Source organism: Anthonomus grandis, chromosome 22, assembly GCF_022605725.1.
Source record: "Anthonomus grandis grandis chromosome 22, icAntGran1.3, whole genome shotgun sequence".
Classification (NCBI taxonomy): domain Eukaryota; kingdom Metazoa; phylum Arthropoda; class Insecta; order Coleoptera; family Curculionidae; genus Anthonomus; species Anthonomus grandis.
Genome location: NC_065567.1, coordinates 35,943,060 through 35,957,921, shown reverse-complemented (window position 1 = coordinate 35,957,921; position 14,862 = coordinate 35,943,060). Strand labels below are relative to the sequence as shown.

General features: G+C 34.2%; 1 protein-coding gene and 1 long non-coding RNA gene across 4 annotated transcripts in view; both read left to right on the top strand.

The window, feature by feature from the left end:
- The window catches only part of LOC126748297 (uncharacterized), a 42,496-nt gene extending 38,566 nt beyond the window's left edge, over nt 1–3,930 (top strand). For all 3 annotated transcript variants that reach the window (XM_050457425.1, XM_050457424.1, XM_050457426.1), the window contains one exon: nt 1,343–3,930. In XM_050457425.1, the coding sequence (XP_050313382.1) occupies nt 1,343–3,163 (1,821 nt within the window). In that variant the 3' untranslated portion in view covers nt 3,164–3,930. The remainder of the gene's footprint in view (nt 1–1,342) is intronic.
- Nucleotides 3,931–11,085: 7,155 nt separating this feature from the next.
- LOC126748305 (uncharacterized) lies at nt 11,086–14,645 on the top strand. The gene is made up of 3 exons (XR_007664691.1): nt 11,086–11,212; nt 14,179–14,286; nt 14,419–14,645. It is a non-coding gene; the product is annotated as an uncharacterized LOC126748305 (long non-coding RNA).
- The last annotated feature ends 217 nt before the right edge of the window (nt 14,646–14,862 follow it).

Sequence of the window (14,862 nt, the reverse complement as noted above, 5' to 3'; positions counted from 1 at the left end):
CTTGAATCCAGAAAAACATTATTAATAACTATCAGACTTATGGTATTTCCACTAAGATCGACTTTTTCGGTGTATCTGTGCCTATCTGCAGTCGTTTACAACAACTTTCTTTCCTTTGAAGCACATCTACGCAACCAAGGAACCTTCTCATGACCTTTTCTTGAATAGCAATTTTTGGTACTCGGTTTCTTCCAAAAATATATATTGCTTAGCAGTTCCCTTTAGCATCCAATAAACGACATTTTTAAAATTGAACGTCTACAGTTGTAGTGGAGTGATTTAGAAATTACTTGAAAATTTTCTCTTCTATGAAAATACATGATGATTCAACAGCTTAAAAAAAAACAGTCTATCAAATTTGAGCTGGAGTTAAATTAAGTAAATTTCTTTGAATGTCATTGTCATCAAACTATTCTTGCTGGAATACAGGGATACATTGTTTTAATCTGTCAGCGGAGTGATCTTCAGAATTGACTTGGGCCTACATTAGTTGTAGTTAAGTGATTTGTTGATGACTTGAAGATTATCCCTTCTGTTAAAACACATTAAAATGAGTCTATTAAATTCTATACGCTGGAGTTATATTAGGTGAATTTCGTTGAATGCTACCGTGGTTAGTAACTCTCAACTTTATGGTGTTCCTACTGAGATCCTCTCAGCTGTTACAAGTTGTAGAGCAAGTTCATTCTAAAGTTGTAAAAGTGCAAAATGATATTTTCGAATATTACCACATTAAATATATTGTAGAATCTCTTTTTCTTAGCAATTGTTCTCCAATAATCGCAACCAAGAAACTGTTTATGCCAAGTCCATCGTTTTCCTACGATATTTCCTTGAATGAGTAACAGTAATTGCAATATAGGTCTTCAGGTGTAACAAAAATGTTCTGTTTTAAAACAGTGTTTTCTTTGTACTATGTTATGTATTGTATGTATTATCCACAGCACCATACCTTTTAAATACTACAGACATGAATATTCTTATTATCTCGAAGGTTAAGGTATCCCATTCATCTACTACAATGACTTTACACCCACTATGTAAATATAGTTTAAATTTCTGCATAGATATTAAATAAAAATGGTGCTACCTAATTCTTCTTGATCAATGATTCTAAACACGTCCTCACTGTAAGTGCATGTTGGGAATTCAGAAATACCAACTGAGAGTTTCTCTTAAAGTTTTTCTTTTCAAATCACATTCATGGTATATATTATTGGAGGATATCGCGCAATCTTTTGAATGAAATTCTGGTATTTCCTAATATAAAGTATTTTTTGTGAAAAATTTTTAATGAAAAGGGCTTATCTAATTTAATTACATGTATTCTTTTTAATTTTAGAGAATTAATTGTGACGCTCCTCTAACCGACTCAGCATCCTTACCTTTGGAGCACAGAGCCGTATATGGACCACCCCTCTCAGGTCCTGGTTATGCACCTCAGTCCCTCGCCTCTCTTGGAGGAGCGGGTGGAGGAGGAGGAGGTGGTGGTGGCGATGATGATCCTTGGCCCCTAGCAACACCCGATATGCCTCAAATCAAACATTTACAAGTCCAGTGCGAGAAAACACATATGCGTGTCAATATTGAGTTCGACAGGCCGTTTTATGGAATGATTTTCTCAAAAGGATTCTACAGTGATTCTCATTGCGTTCATCTTAAACCAGGCACAGGGCACCTAAGCGCGACATTTGAAATCTTCCTGAACAGTTGTGGTATGTCTTCGTCAGCTAACCATAACGCTGGTAGTTATGGTGGACCTACTCCGAGTGGTAGCTATGTGGAGAATACCATTATTATCCAATACGATCCTTACGTTCAAGAAGTCTGGGATCAAGCAAGGAAACTTAGATGTACTTGGTACGATTTTTACGAAAAAGCAGTTACTTTCCGACCATTCCAAGTTGACATGTTGCATGCTGTTACAGCCAATTTCCTCGGGGATAATTTACAATGCTGGATGCAGATCCAGGTAGGAAAAGGTCCGTGGGCTTCAGAGGTTTCAGGAATTGTAAAAATTGGCCAAACTATGACAATGGTGCTTGCCATAAAAGATGATGAAAACAAATTTGATATGCTTGTTCGCAACTGCGTAGCTCATGATGGAAAACGTGCTCCAATACAACTGGTAGATCAATACGGTTGCGTTGTCAGACCGAAAATCATGAGTAAATTCCAAAAGATTAAGAACTTTGGACCTTCTGCCTCAGTCGTATCATTTGCCTACTTCCAGGCGTTTAAATTCCCCGATTCCATGAACGTTCACTTCCAATGTGTCATTCAAGTATGTAGATACAATTGTCCAGAGCCCAAGTGCGGTGGACATGGTCTAGGTTTGGAATATGGCACACCAGCTTTGGCTGGAAACACTATTGGAGGTGATTATGCTCATGGAAATATTGGTGCTGAATACGGACCTCCTCCTTCTAACGAGTATGGCCTACCACCCGCATTCCCTGATCCAAGGCACCCATCTGGACCTACTGGATCATATTCTGAGCCTAATGCAGATATCGTTCCTGCTCCACAAGCTCAGACTTCATCATCTTCGACGTCCAATCCGCCAAATCTTTCATCTCCTGCTCCTCAGACCAGCGCCCAAAGTAGTAACGAAATACATTTACCACCACCTCCGCCACCTGGTCTACATAATTTGTATAATACAGTAAAAAGAAAAGGCACCAATGTAAATGATGAAATCGAAGGTAATTTGGCGACATTAGGAGGTCGTCCTCGATCTGTAGAAAATCTTCCTGCAGAATTACAAGGTGTTAGGCGTAGAAGACGAAGCCCAAATGTCATGAATGTTGTGGTTAGTCATGTTTATAAACGAGAAACTCAGGAAATGACCGATGTAAATACTAGTAGAACAATCCAAGTTGTTGCCCCAGGTGATGTAAACTTCGCACTTAATGCAGCACAAAACAATGAAACTGTTGTGATTCAATCTGCTTCATCGCAAGATCCAGAAACAATATGCATGTCAGTTCCTAGTTTTGTAGCGGGGCTTGTAATGCTGTTGCTAGTCTTAATTGTAGCTAGTTTAGTTGCTGCCTTCTTATTTGTAAGAGTGCGTGCTATCGATAGAAAAGGCCTAGCGACAACATTTGTTAGTCCATTGACATACGATAATTCAGATTTTGTGAAGGTTGCAAATAATTAATGATCCTGTCAAGGTTAAAGCGCGAAAAATTGAAGGTTCCAAAGATGTTTAGGTTTAGCAGGTGATGAGGGTACTTTTTCGATGACCATTTTGATTGATGCACTCTTTTGGTCAGGAAGAACTATTTTATCTTATGCTCGTTATCAGCATTACTTATGCTGATATCGTAGCATGACCATTTTATTTATTCTTATTTATTGCTTTAATTTATTAATTGGACTTCTTGAGATTATTCATTATTAGTATGTTATTTTAAAAACACTTATATATTTATTTAACAATAATGATGCAAAAGTTTACGATGTCTTATGATATGGTATTTCTTTGGAAATTTGCGAGTAGGTTAGTTAACCTGATTAAATGTCCATCTAAGTAAAATATTGATGCGTTGATCTTGAGTAGGTAATTTAAATCAACTAATTAATGTAAAAAACCATCGTATAAAATGTGGCGCATGAACAGTCGTTTTGAAACATATTATAATTATGTGATATGTATCATGAAATATGCAAGAATAAGTTGAGTCTAAACATTAGCCAGTAGACTTTTTTTTATTATGATGTATATAATGGATGTAGATTTATGTAAAGTAATACTCAAATTTATTTATTTTTTTAATCAAAATCTTGTTAGCTACCTATTTTATAACTGTTATGAGACCCTGTGACTTGTCTTGTGAGTAATTTTTGTTATTTTTTTAACTGAAACTACAAAAATGACCTTTTTGTTATATGCGTGTTCTTTAAATAAAATTATTTATTACTTAAGGTTTTGTTTTATTTATTACTTCGCATCTTTTGCCATAAAAAAATATCCACTAAACTCAGGAGACATTAAAAATAGAAACGTATCATCCATTTTTCTCTAAGAGACCAAACGAAAACAAAACAAAGGTAAGGACACAAAGTCACGGTCTCATCAAATCCATATAATTTTTTAAAAGCTACACGTGTTTCGCTCCCAATGGAGCATCATCAGGCCTAAAAAATACATTAAGATATTTTTCACAAAAGGAACGCTTATAAATTATGATAAAACTCATTACCTAGATCTACACAGATCACATTACAACTAACAACAAAAGAAAAGCTATGTTAAGTTAACAATTCCCACCATAAGTAAAAATGTATGCCTAAAAAAATAAAAATGTAAAATGTCACCAGTGGGGAACGATCCAGCAACCTTTAGATTCACAGGCGCGCGTCTAACCCATAGGCCACCAAGCAACATAATCAAACATGGGGAACAATCCGAACTGTACTAATAAGTGTGAATATAAGTAAACAATCTTAACAATAAAAACTAAAAATATCTAAAATCGAAAAGGAAAAGATTTTTAAGAGAGGTTGTTATAAATGAGGTGAGGTTCAAACGTGCAAATATCGTTCACACACACAAGGACAGGGCTCTTCTTAGCTTTAGTTATTTCCATTTTTTCTAACAAGTCCAGTTTTTTGCCTTTTGAGCACTCATGCAAAATATCCGCTCCCTGAGTTAAAGAAAAACCATGTGAAGAGGCCAATAAATGATTTGCAAACGCCGATTTAGTTTCAATCATATCAGTATCCCTATACCTGTCCACCAAACTTGTATGTTCCTTTATTCTGGTGGAAATTTTTCTCCTCGATTGCCCTATGTAAATGGCATTACAGTAATTACATCTTAATGAATATACCCCTGATTTTGAAAAGAAATCTGCCTTATCTATTGTACTAACTAGCTGACTTTTTAAACTGTTTGTAGTTTTAAAAGCAATTGTAAGATTTGTAGACTTGAAAAACTTTGCAAGCTGAAAAGAAATATTTCCAAAAAATGACATTGATCTAAAAAGGTGACTATTTTCATTATTAAGATGGATTAAGTTGTAAGTAAGTTTGTATTTATTATAGAATTTAGAATAAAGGCGATTAATTATATCAAGTGGCAAACCATTATTAAAAGCAATATGTTTAAATATATTTAGTTCATCAAGGAAAGCTTCTCTAGAAAGGGGGATGTTGAAAAGGCGATAGAAAAGGGAATTAAAAGAGGCAAATTTGTAGGAATAAGGGGAGTTTGAGGAGTATTGGATGACATTTTCCGCAGTGGTGGGTTTGCGGTAGATCTCAAATTCAAGTTTGTTGGTATTTTTTGAAATAAGCACATCCAGAAAAGGTAACTTTCCATCTCTTTCTTCTTCAATGGTAAACGAGATATTTGCGTGAAGAGAGTTTATAGAAATGAGGAAATCCGCCAATTCTAGATCATTTCCATTCCATACCACAAAAATATCATCCACGTATCTTCTATATACAGTGAGAAAACTTCCCATTGACAATCCTTTTCTCCAAATGGTGCATAAAAATCTCACTGAGAAGAGGAGAGAGGCAAGACCCCATTGCTAGTCCAGTAACTTGTTTAAAAAACCTGTTGTTGAAAACGAAAAAATTCTGATCAAGTACTAGCTTGAGGAGTGTTAAAAGATCATCAACAATAAATCTGTCAAGGTCAAGCGGTGAGTTAAGCAAAAGGGACCTGACTAGATCAAGGCAATCACCAGATGGAATGCTTGGAAATAAGTTCTTAACGTCCAGAGAAATTAGTTTTGAACCCTCTGGTATGCAGATATTTTTTAAAAAATTTGTCAACTCTTCTGAATTTTTTGTGGAATAAGTACTTCTGAAACCAGTTACATCTCTGAGTGTGGTATTTAACCAGGCTGACAAGTTGTAACAAGGTGAGTTTACAAACGATACTACTGGCCTAATAGGGAGATTGGGTTTATGGATTTTAGGAAGGAACGAGAGGAGTTCTGGGATTCATAGGGTATAATTTTTCTTTCCTAGTATGAAGAAATTCTAAAGTCAGATTACACCTATCAAGGGTTTGTTTAACCTTGGAGAAAAAAGAGCTAGTAGGATCTTTGTTTACATTAACAAAGTCACCCGAACCCAAAAAATCCAAAACCTTCTCTATGTAATCATCCCTCTTAAGTATAATCAGGCAATTACCCTTGTCAGCTTTCAAAAGGATTAAATCGTGATTCTTTATTTTATTTTTAAGAGAAGTTAGATGTTTATTATTAAAATTAGATTTATTAGAATTTGAGTTAATATTAGAATTTAAAAAATTTATTATTTTAGCACGCAAAATATTTTTATTGTGAATATCAGCAGTCTGCAACATTAAAAATATATACGGGTTAGAAATAATTATAAATAACAAAAAAAAGATCTGTCTTTTAGCTATTTATAAGTCACTAACAGTAAATGAAAATGATTTTAATCAGAGCTTATATGACTATTTAATTACCAAAAAAAGTAGTTTCCACATATTAGTTGCAGATATTATTATAAATTTATTTAGTGGATCAGAGTTTGCTGGAGAATACCAGAATCTTCTTGTTGCCGTAAATCTCATTGCTTATATAAATAAAGTAACAAGACTGATGGCACAAACTAGATCTTAAACAAGAAACGTCGCTAAATGTTTATAATGACATAGACAAAAATAGGGCCATTACTTTATTTGTTCAGAGAATTATTAATATTGTAACCCCGAGAAACGCCACCCCGCTGATTCTCCGCCATTCTGGAATGACAAAAGCGGTTCACCGCACGACGTCTCGAGGGTTAGCGAAAATCTTCCGGAATAGCGTTTTGCCGAGTATATAAGAAGCTGCATCGCCGAGAGTTCTTAGTTGTCAGTTCAGTGAAGTAGAGTTCATAATATTGGCGCGAAATTTAAATAGTTGTAAATAAATATAGTAAAAATAACACGAAAATAAAATAAAAAAAAACTTTAACGGCAAGAACAGAAATAACTTTAAAGGCCTTTTATAGTTAGGCCTTCAAAGGCCTTTTATAGTTAATACAAAAAAAACTTCGGTTATATAGTCAACCCATTGAAAATCTTACAGACAATGACAGACTAAAAACTAATTATATATAGTTGTAAAAATGATATAAGACATCTTACAAAAGTTTAAAAAAAAACATTTTATTTAAGAGCAAAGAGAACAAAATTATGAACAAAGTTATTTTGTTTAGTCATTAGTTCTGAACAAAACAGATATAAGTAATGAATTTAATAGGCATTACTGTACTTAAAAAAACCTACGCACACAAGTTGAAGAAAAAGAAATAGAAGGCAGTGTGTATTTATTTGAAAAACAAAAAATCGCCTGGTTGACTGTGAAAAACTGAGACTATAAAAGAAATAAAAAATGAAATAATTAAATCACTGACTTTTATAATAAACATATGTTTTAAAAAAAAATTAAACCTTTATTTAGATCGGGACAGACAGACCAAATAATAACTTTCAGACTAGTATTTTTGCTTTATGTGTTTTCAAAAGTATTTGAGAAAGTATTAAAAGGAAGAATTATCCAGTTTTTCAATAAATTTGATGCTCTTTCTAAGAAACAGTATTAACGCTAATAACTGACGCTCTAAATTCAAATAAATGCAGCCTATGCATCTTTGTTGACCTTTCTAAGGTCTTTCAAACGATGTCTCACGATATTCTTATCAAACGGTTTTTGTATGTAAAATATCAACGCAACGTTCTCTACTGTGTTCTGCTCTGAGGATATTTAATTGGTTGCCCATACATTTAAAAAAAATCAAAGTTTCTCTCTATTTAGAAGAAAGGTGTGTCAATAAATTTTGGACAAAAAAAATTTGTGTAATAATTTAATCAACTTAAACTATGTAAGATAATTTTGATACTTCTGAAAATAATATGTGACTTTTAAATCCTTTTAATTTTTTGACTCTTTTTTATAATATGTAAAACAAATAATTAAACTAAGAAATAACTTAAGCCTTTATTTTTGACTGATTTTAAATTTTGCTTCCAGTACCTTGCTATATGGGTGGTAAATTAGGATACATGTTTCTGAATAAGTCCATATCCTTTTGGGTTCTTGTTCTATCTCCGTATCATATCTTGATTAAAGTTTCTTTACTCTACCTTATTAATACTTTTACTATTTAAACGAATATGGAATTTCACATTTTTTCCAAATTTATGAAATTCCTTACGAAAAAAAATATTTACAAAAAAACAGTACTCTTAAAATTATGTGGTTCTAAAACCTATTTACAATAATGTAATTTAAGTGGTCTAAACCTTTTAAATAAAAAATATTAAATTACTGGAATTGGAATAATAAATTACTAAATTAGAAACTGGTACCAAATTAACAAAAATCAACCTTAACCTCTTCCACTCCATCGTATCCACGTATGGATATTTTTAGATATGGCAATATTTACCACGATATCCACATATGGATATTCATATAGGGGACATTAACGCACTATGTAAAAGTGGTGTAGGCCTCTGTAGTTTATTTTTCATCGCGGTAGGACATGTATATCCATATGGGGATATCATGTTTAGTCTTTGTTTTTGCAATTTCTAGAATAATGTAAATGTTTCAAGGTCAACTTTCACTCTGGTGGGAATCTAACGCACAGGCAAGATATTTATTTAGTGTACTTTTGGGGTTCACACAGAGCGCATCACGTATTTTTCATGCTATTACGTACGCATAATTTTCGTTTTATACTCGTTATTAGTCAAAATGGATTCAGACTACGAGAATGAAAGTGATGTGAGCTATGAACTGTCTAGTGACTTCGAGAGCTACTCGGAAACCGACTACTCATCAGAGGATGAAGAAGAAATAATTGACGGTGTTCAGATGAGCGGCTGGACGACTGTAACGAATCCATTTGAGGATAAGCTGCCAAGTAATATACCCGAATTTCGCTTTGACTATGACTTTCACCCAGCAATTGACTTTCAAGAGTGCATGGAAGCTGTAAATTGTTTTGAATCGTTTGTAAGTAGAAGTATTGTAAAGAAGCTATGCGAGTGGACCGATCAAAGAGCCAATATATATTTTAATAATAATCCACATAACGCTATGAAAGTTTTTGGTTTAAATTATAAAACAGTCGAAACAGAAGAAATGTATGTATTTATAGCGCTGTTTTTTCTTACTGGATTGACCAAGTGTGTGCAAATTTCAGATTATTGGAGTAAATATGATATATGCACTGGTCCTCCAGTGTTTCATAAATCTGTTATGAGCCGAAATCGCTTTTTAACAATTCTTAAATTCCTTAGATTTTCACTCCCAGAACTTGCCAAAGCTAATGCACCGCTTAGCAGATTAGGCATTTTTATGGCACTTATTAAAGAAAACTGTCAAGACTTAGTAGACCCAGGTTCGGTTTTCGCAATAGATGAGCAACTTATGTTTTATAAGGGCCGACTCCATTTTCGCCAATATATAAAATCCAAAAGAAGTCGATTTGGAATCAAAATATTTTCGTTATGTCCCAGTAAACCTGAACTTCGAGGATATACATGGAATTTTTGTATATATATTGGCAAAGATATATATGACATATCGCACATTCCAGGAACAGAGAACCTTTTCTTTTCCGAAAAAATAGTGGTTTACCTTTGTCAAAACCTCTTGAACAGTAATCGTGAAGTGATTGTCGATAATTGGTACACATCAGTTCGCCTTTGTGAGTTTTTATTGACAAAAAACACTTTTCTTACCAGCACAATTCGATTAAATAGGGGTGTTCCAAAAGAATTGACATTGGTTCCTTTAGAGAGGCAACAATCATGTTTTGTTCGCAAGGATATGCTTCTTCTAGTTCGCTACAAGGACAAGAAAGACGCTTATCTACTTACCAGTAAACATACTGCAGGATTTTGTGAAAAAGAACAATATGTTGTGGGAGGAAATGTTATCTATTACAACAAACCGAAAAATATTGAATTTTATAATCAGAATATGGGATCAGTTGATGCGGTAGACCAAGATATTGAACCATACAGTCCTTTGCGGAAATCCTACACTTGGTTTACCAAAATAGGTTTGCACCTTCTACATCTAATGTTATTGAGTATTTTACAGCCAAGCACATCAAAACAAAGTTTTAATGTATAAATATACAAAACTTTGCTGCCGGGGTATACTTTTGAAATATAGCAAAGGTTATAAAGAAATGGATGATAAAAAAAATCAATCTACCACTTGATGTAAGAAACCGTTGCATGCCATGGCTGATTTTCCAAGAGAAGTTGAGAGCTCTACGAAAAGTTTGCGTAATTTGTAAAAGACGTGGAGTGCGGAAACTAACGAGAAAATGTTGCATTGCTTGCCCGGACAAACCTGGACTTTGCTCATCAGAATATTTTGAAAGTTTTCATAAATAAAAAAATAATGTTCCTTTTTTGCTTTGTACTAAATGTAATATTAAATAAATTTTGTACTTTCTCTTTATATGTTTTATTTTATAACATTTGCCATGACTTTATAAATAAAACAATAGATATCGTCAAATTTTATTAGTATCCAAGTGTGGATATACTGGTACATCCATATATCCTTATGTGGATATTCTGGTAGACACCACAAATTGTTATAGAAATTTAAATTGTTTTAAACAAATTTTCTGGCATTCTTAGATAAATTACTGTTCTATTCTACATCGAAACTTAAATTTATTTTTTAATAATTTTTTTCCTGGTGTATAACTACCTACTTCGAAAAATGGCCTAGAGCGGAAGGGGTTAATATGTTAAATCACATAACATTATGCCCCGCATCTTTTGATATTTTTAGATTTAACATATCTTAAAAATTACTGTAAATAGCCAATTTAAAAAAATTTTAAGTCCTCATAGCGCACAAACCCAAACAACGAAGTCGCATTAACCTTATTTGGCTTGGGATTTCGTATTTAGTCTAATGTATTAAGTCCGTGAATAAACATTTTTTTCGGGAGTGCTAAAAATTACTGTTTGATTAAAATTGTTTTAAGGTGGTATAATTGGTATAATTGTATAATTGGTATAATTGGTATAATTGTTATAAGGTGTATTTTTTGAGGAAGGTAGTAATGTCATCGACACCGTCAACTTCGACGACACCGTGGTCTTCTAGGACCGCTAAAATATTAGGTACGGTGATACCTGATGAAGTACCTGGAAAGGATGAAAATCACCAAGGTCCAAACAGAATAAGAAAATCAGGTACGTAAAAAATACTTGTTACTAAAGAAGGCACCTATTATTTTAACAAACTAAATAACGTATTATCCTAATTAACCCTCTAAAGGGCCAATTTTTATTTTATAAAAAAAAATCATAGGCGGGTAAATTCATAACATAAAAATTAATTCGAGGCTTAAAAAAAGTTTATAATAAACCTTTAAAGCTTTGGGGATGAAAAAACCTCCCCCAGTCTTAAGGCAGACCTGCCGACTAAAGGGACAAAAATAGTCAGGGTAAAAAAAGCGAAATTAAACTTGAAATGTATGTTTTGTGCCTCAATACAAAAAAAAAAGGTTAGTGTAATGCTTTATTGTGTATGAAAGTCTTGAAAACACTTTTTAGTTGAGGAAAGGCACAAATTTAAATTGCATTTATTGCAAAAGAACTAAGTTTCAGCTTTACATCCTTTGTTTTTACACATCCTTTTACCGGATCTATCCAAAAGGTCGGGCATGTGGTTCAAACCATCAAATCGGATATCTGGCTCGGGGATATATGTCTTAGATTTTTTTGCAGGTTGCATTTCTTCCTGCTTCGAAGCAGTTGAAGGCCTGCCAGGACGTTTTCTGACAGCTTCGTTAACGCATAGTGCGGCAGCTACTTGTGCTCGAAACACTGGTAAAGGCGGCGATTCTTTATGAATCCGTTTGTGTAGCAGATATGCGTTGACCACAGCCATTAGTCTTTAGGCGAATATGGTACCTTCCAAGTAATCCATCCATTAGATCAACTCCGCCCATGTGATAATTATATTCACGTATGATGGTGGGGCATTCAATTCGCACGTACTTTTTTGCAGACCGATCATATCTTGTTGCCTTTGATGGTTGTTTATCTTGAAGAGCACTTTTAAAGGGTAGTACCCCGACGTATGTAGAAGCCAAACGCACATTTTTGTTGTCCTTCCACAATACAGTTCTCAAATCTACACCATGCGCATTTCCCACATACTCAACAGAAAATCCCTTATCTGCTGTAGCAAGCTGTTTATCTTTTTCTCTAGGCAATTTACAATTAGGAATACGACCAAAACGAATTGTCTCCAATGAATAAATGCCTCGGCTTCTAAGATAAATAAGTAGTGGCAGTGTCGTATAAAAATTGTCAAAATATAAAATATGATTGACAAAATCAGGTATTGTTTGAGATAGCCGGACGACAACATTTGCTGCTGCTCCCAGATTAGGCGTATTGGGCAAAATAACATTGCTCCCTGCGCCAGTAAAGATTTCGAAGGCGTAAGAATAACCATTGCTGTCACATAGAACAAATAATTTGAACCCCCATTTATGGGGCTTTGCCGGTATGTATTGTCGCAATGAACTGCGTTTCATTTTAGTCGCGCACATTTGCTCATCTACGCATAAACGAGGTAATTTTGGAACTGTTTGAAATCGTTCATTTAAATGTTTCACTATCGGTTGGACTTTATATAATGGATCAAACCCAGGTTGATCCCTTTTTTTGCTTTTGATTTATCGTTGAAGTGAAGATACTTACGAATCATAAAGAATCGTATGGATGTCATTGCCGTACGAACTGGTTCAAATGAATAACGACCCCAGTATTCTGTCGCATTTGGATAACGATATATCGACATAAATATCAAGATGCCAATGTACTTCCGGATCTCAGCAGCATTGGTAAGAAATGTTGTCTTGATGTCGTACTGTCGAGCATATAAATTTGTTTGTTCTGCAATATTTTTAAGAAACTCTTGTGTAAAAAATAGGCGAAGCATTGATATGGAGTTTTTAAATCCTGAAAGTGTAGTGGAAGCTCTGTGCTTCCACGGAATACCACTTCATTTTTATGCAGCTGCAAATGCTGTTTACGCCAAATTATTTCTTTGCATTCTTTTGACTGTGCTAAAAGTGCACTTGGGTTTCCCGTAAACCCACCTGTGTTAGGCTCGGAAACATCACCCCATCTTCAAATTCTGGCAGAGGAGAACGTGGTCGTTTTTGCTGTCGTTGTAATGAAGTAGATGGTTCACCTGAAGTCAACGGGGATAAAACTCTTGCAACAACAGAAATTTTTTGTGATTCAGTTGAATAATTCCCTGATGTCGATGGCTGTGAGGTATCAGGTGTTTCAATATCTAATGTCAACAATTGGCCGTCAGGCGTAGAAGATTCAGAAGTTAAATCGTTGCATTGATTTATTTCATCTTCAAGACAAAAATCTGGGTCAGCAAGACTATCATCATCGTCAAAATCGTCTTCCAACCCATCTTCAATATCGGTGTCAGGTCCTATATTATCTACATTGTCCAAAAGTTCAAACATTTCGTCCGAAGTCACTTGAGATAAGTCATATAATTCAGGCTCTCGGGGATCCTTCCCGGGCTGTCCTTTCTTGTTTGTTGTCATATCTAACCACAAAAAACAAAAATAGTAAGAAAATAAATATTTCGTATGAATGAGATAATTTTCACACAAACCGGTCGATCCGCCTTTAGGCAGGTTGAGGTTATAAGTGATTTATAGCAAAAACAACATGAACTACTTTTTTTTTCAACGCATAACTAAGAAATATAACATACATAAACTCACCTGTAAATTTTTTGAAAATATCATTTATAGCGAAATAATTATTCTGTAAATTTACGAAGGCGGCACATACGCGACTGAAAAAACACGGGAACCAATAGCCGTTCTAAGTACGTCAGACAGGAAACAAATTCCACCCCAAAGGCGGGATTGCCGCTATGTGGCCAAAAAATTTAAAATGCAACTCTAAATGAGATTTTGATAAAGCCTGCCTTAAGGCGGGTCTGCTGGCTAGAGGGTTAATAGTTTTTTTTTGCATTAATTAAGTCATAGAATGGACTTAACATAGTTTACCCCTAGCATTAAATAGCATAATAATTAGGACTTAACATATTTGTGTTAAATTAAAAAAAAAGTGATAGGTATTTTATAAAGGAAATATAATTTTTCCAGAATTTGTCGAAGGTAAAAAAGATGATCCTCCTAGTGGGTGTAAACCTGAATATCCAGAGAACCTTCAAATGAATTTAGAGATAGGATTCAATAAAATGGAAACACCTGGTAAGTTTGTAAAGCACTTAAATTTTATAAACTATCTAGCTTAAATAATTTTGACTAATATTTCATCAATAATATCCAATCAATACAATAATTTCATCCTATTTATCTTAAATTTATGCTCTTGTTTTTCAGAAAACACCAGTCGTGAAAACGGGGATTCCCAAATAGGATGTGTACTTCCATCGCAACCAGCATTTAGTTTAAGCGCAGATTCGAATAATTCAGAAGGGAGATTAAAAAAACATGTAACGGCAGATGATGAGGAGCATCAATCGCATAGAACTCGAGACCGAGAATTATTAGATTTTGACAGTGATGACGATGTGGCGGATCCTAATTATTCATCATTAGAATTAGAAGATGAGTCTGATGATGAAGCTGAGCAAGATGAACACGAAGGTGCATCTAATGCTGAACTAGATCAATGCGAAGTACAAGCTAAAATACTAACCCCAAAAAGAAGACGAGATCCGAACATTTGGAAAAAAAATGTAACAAAAAGGAAACGGTATTCAGGATTGGAATACAAAACGGACAGTGGCAATCGTATTATGAAATCGAAATCTCTTAAGGAAC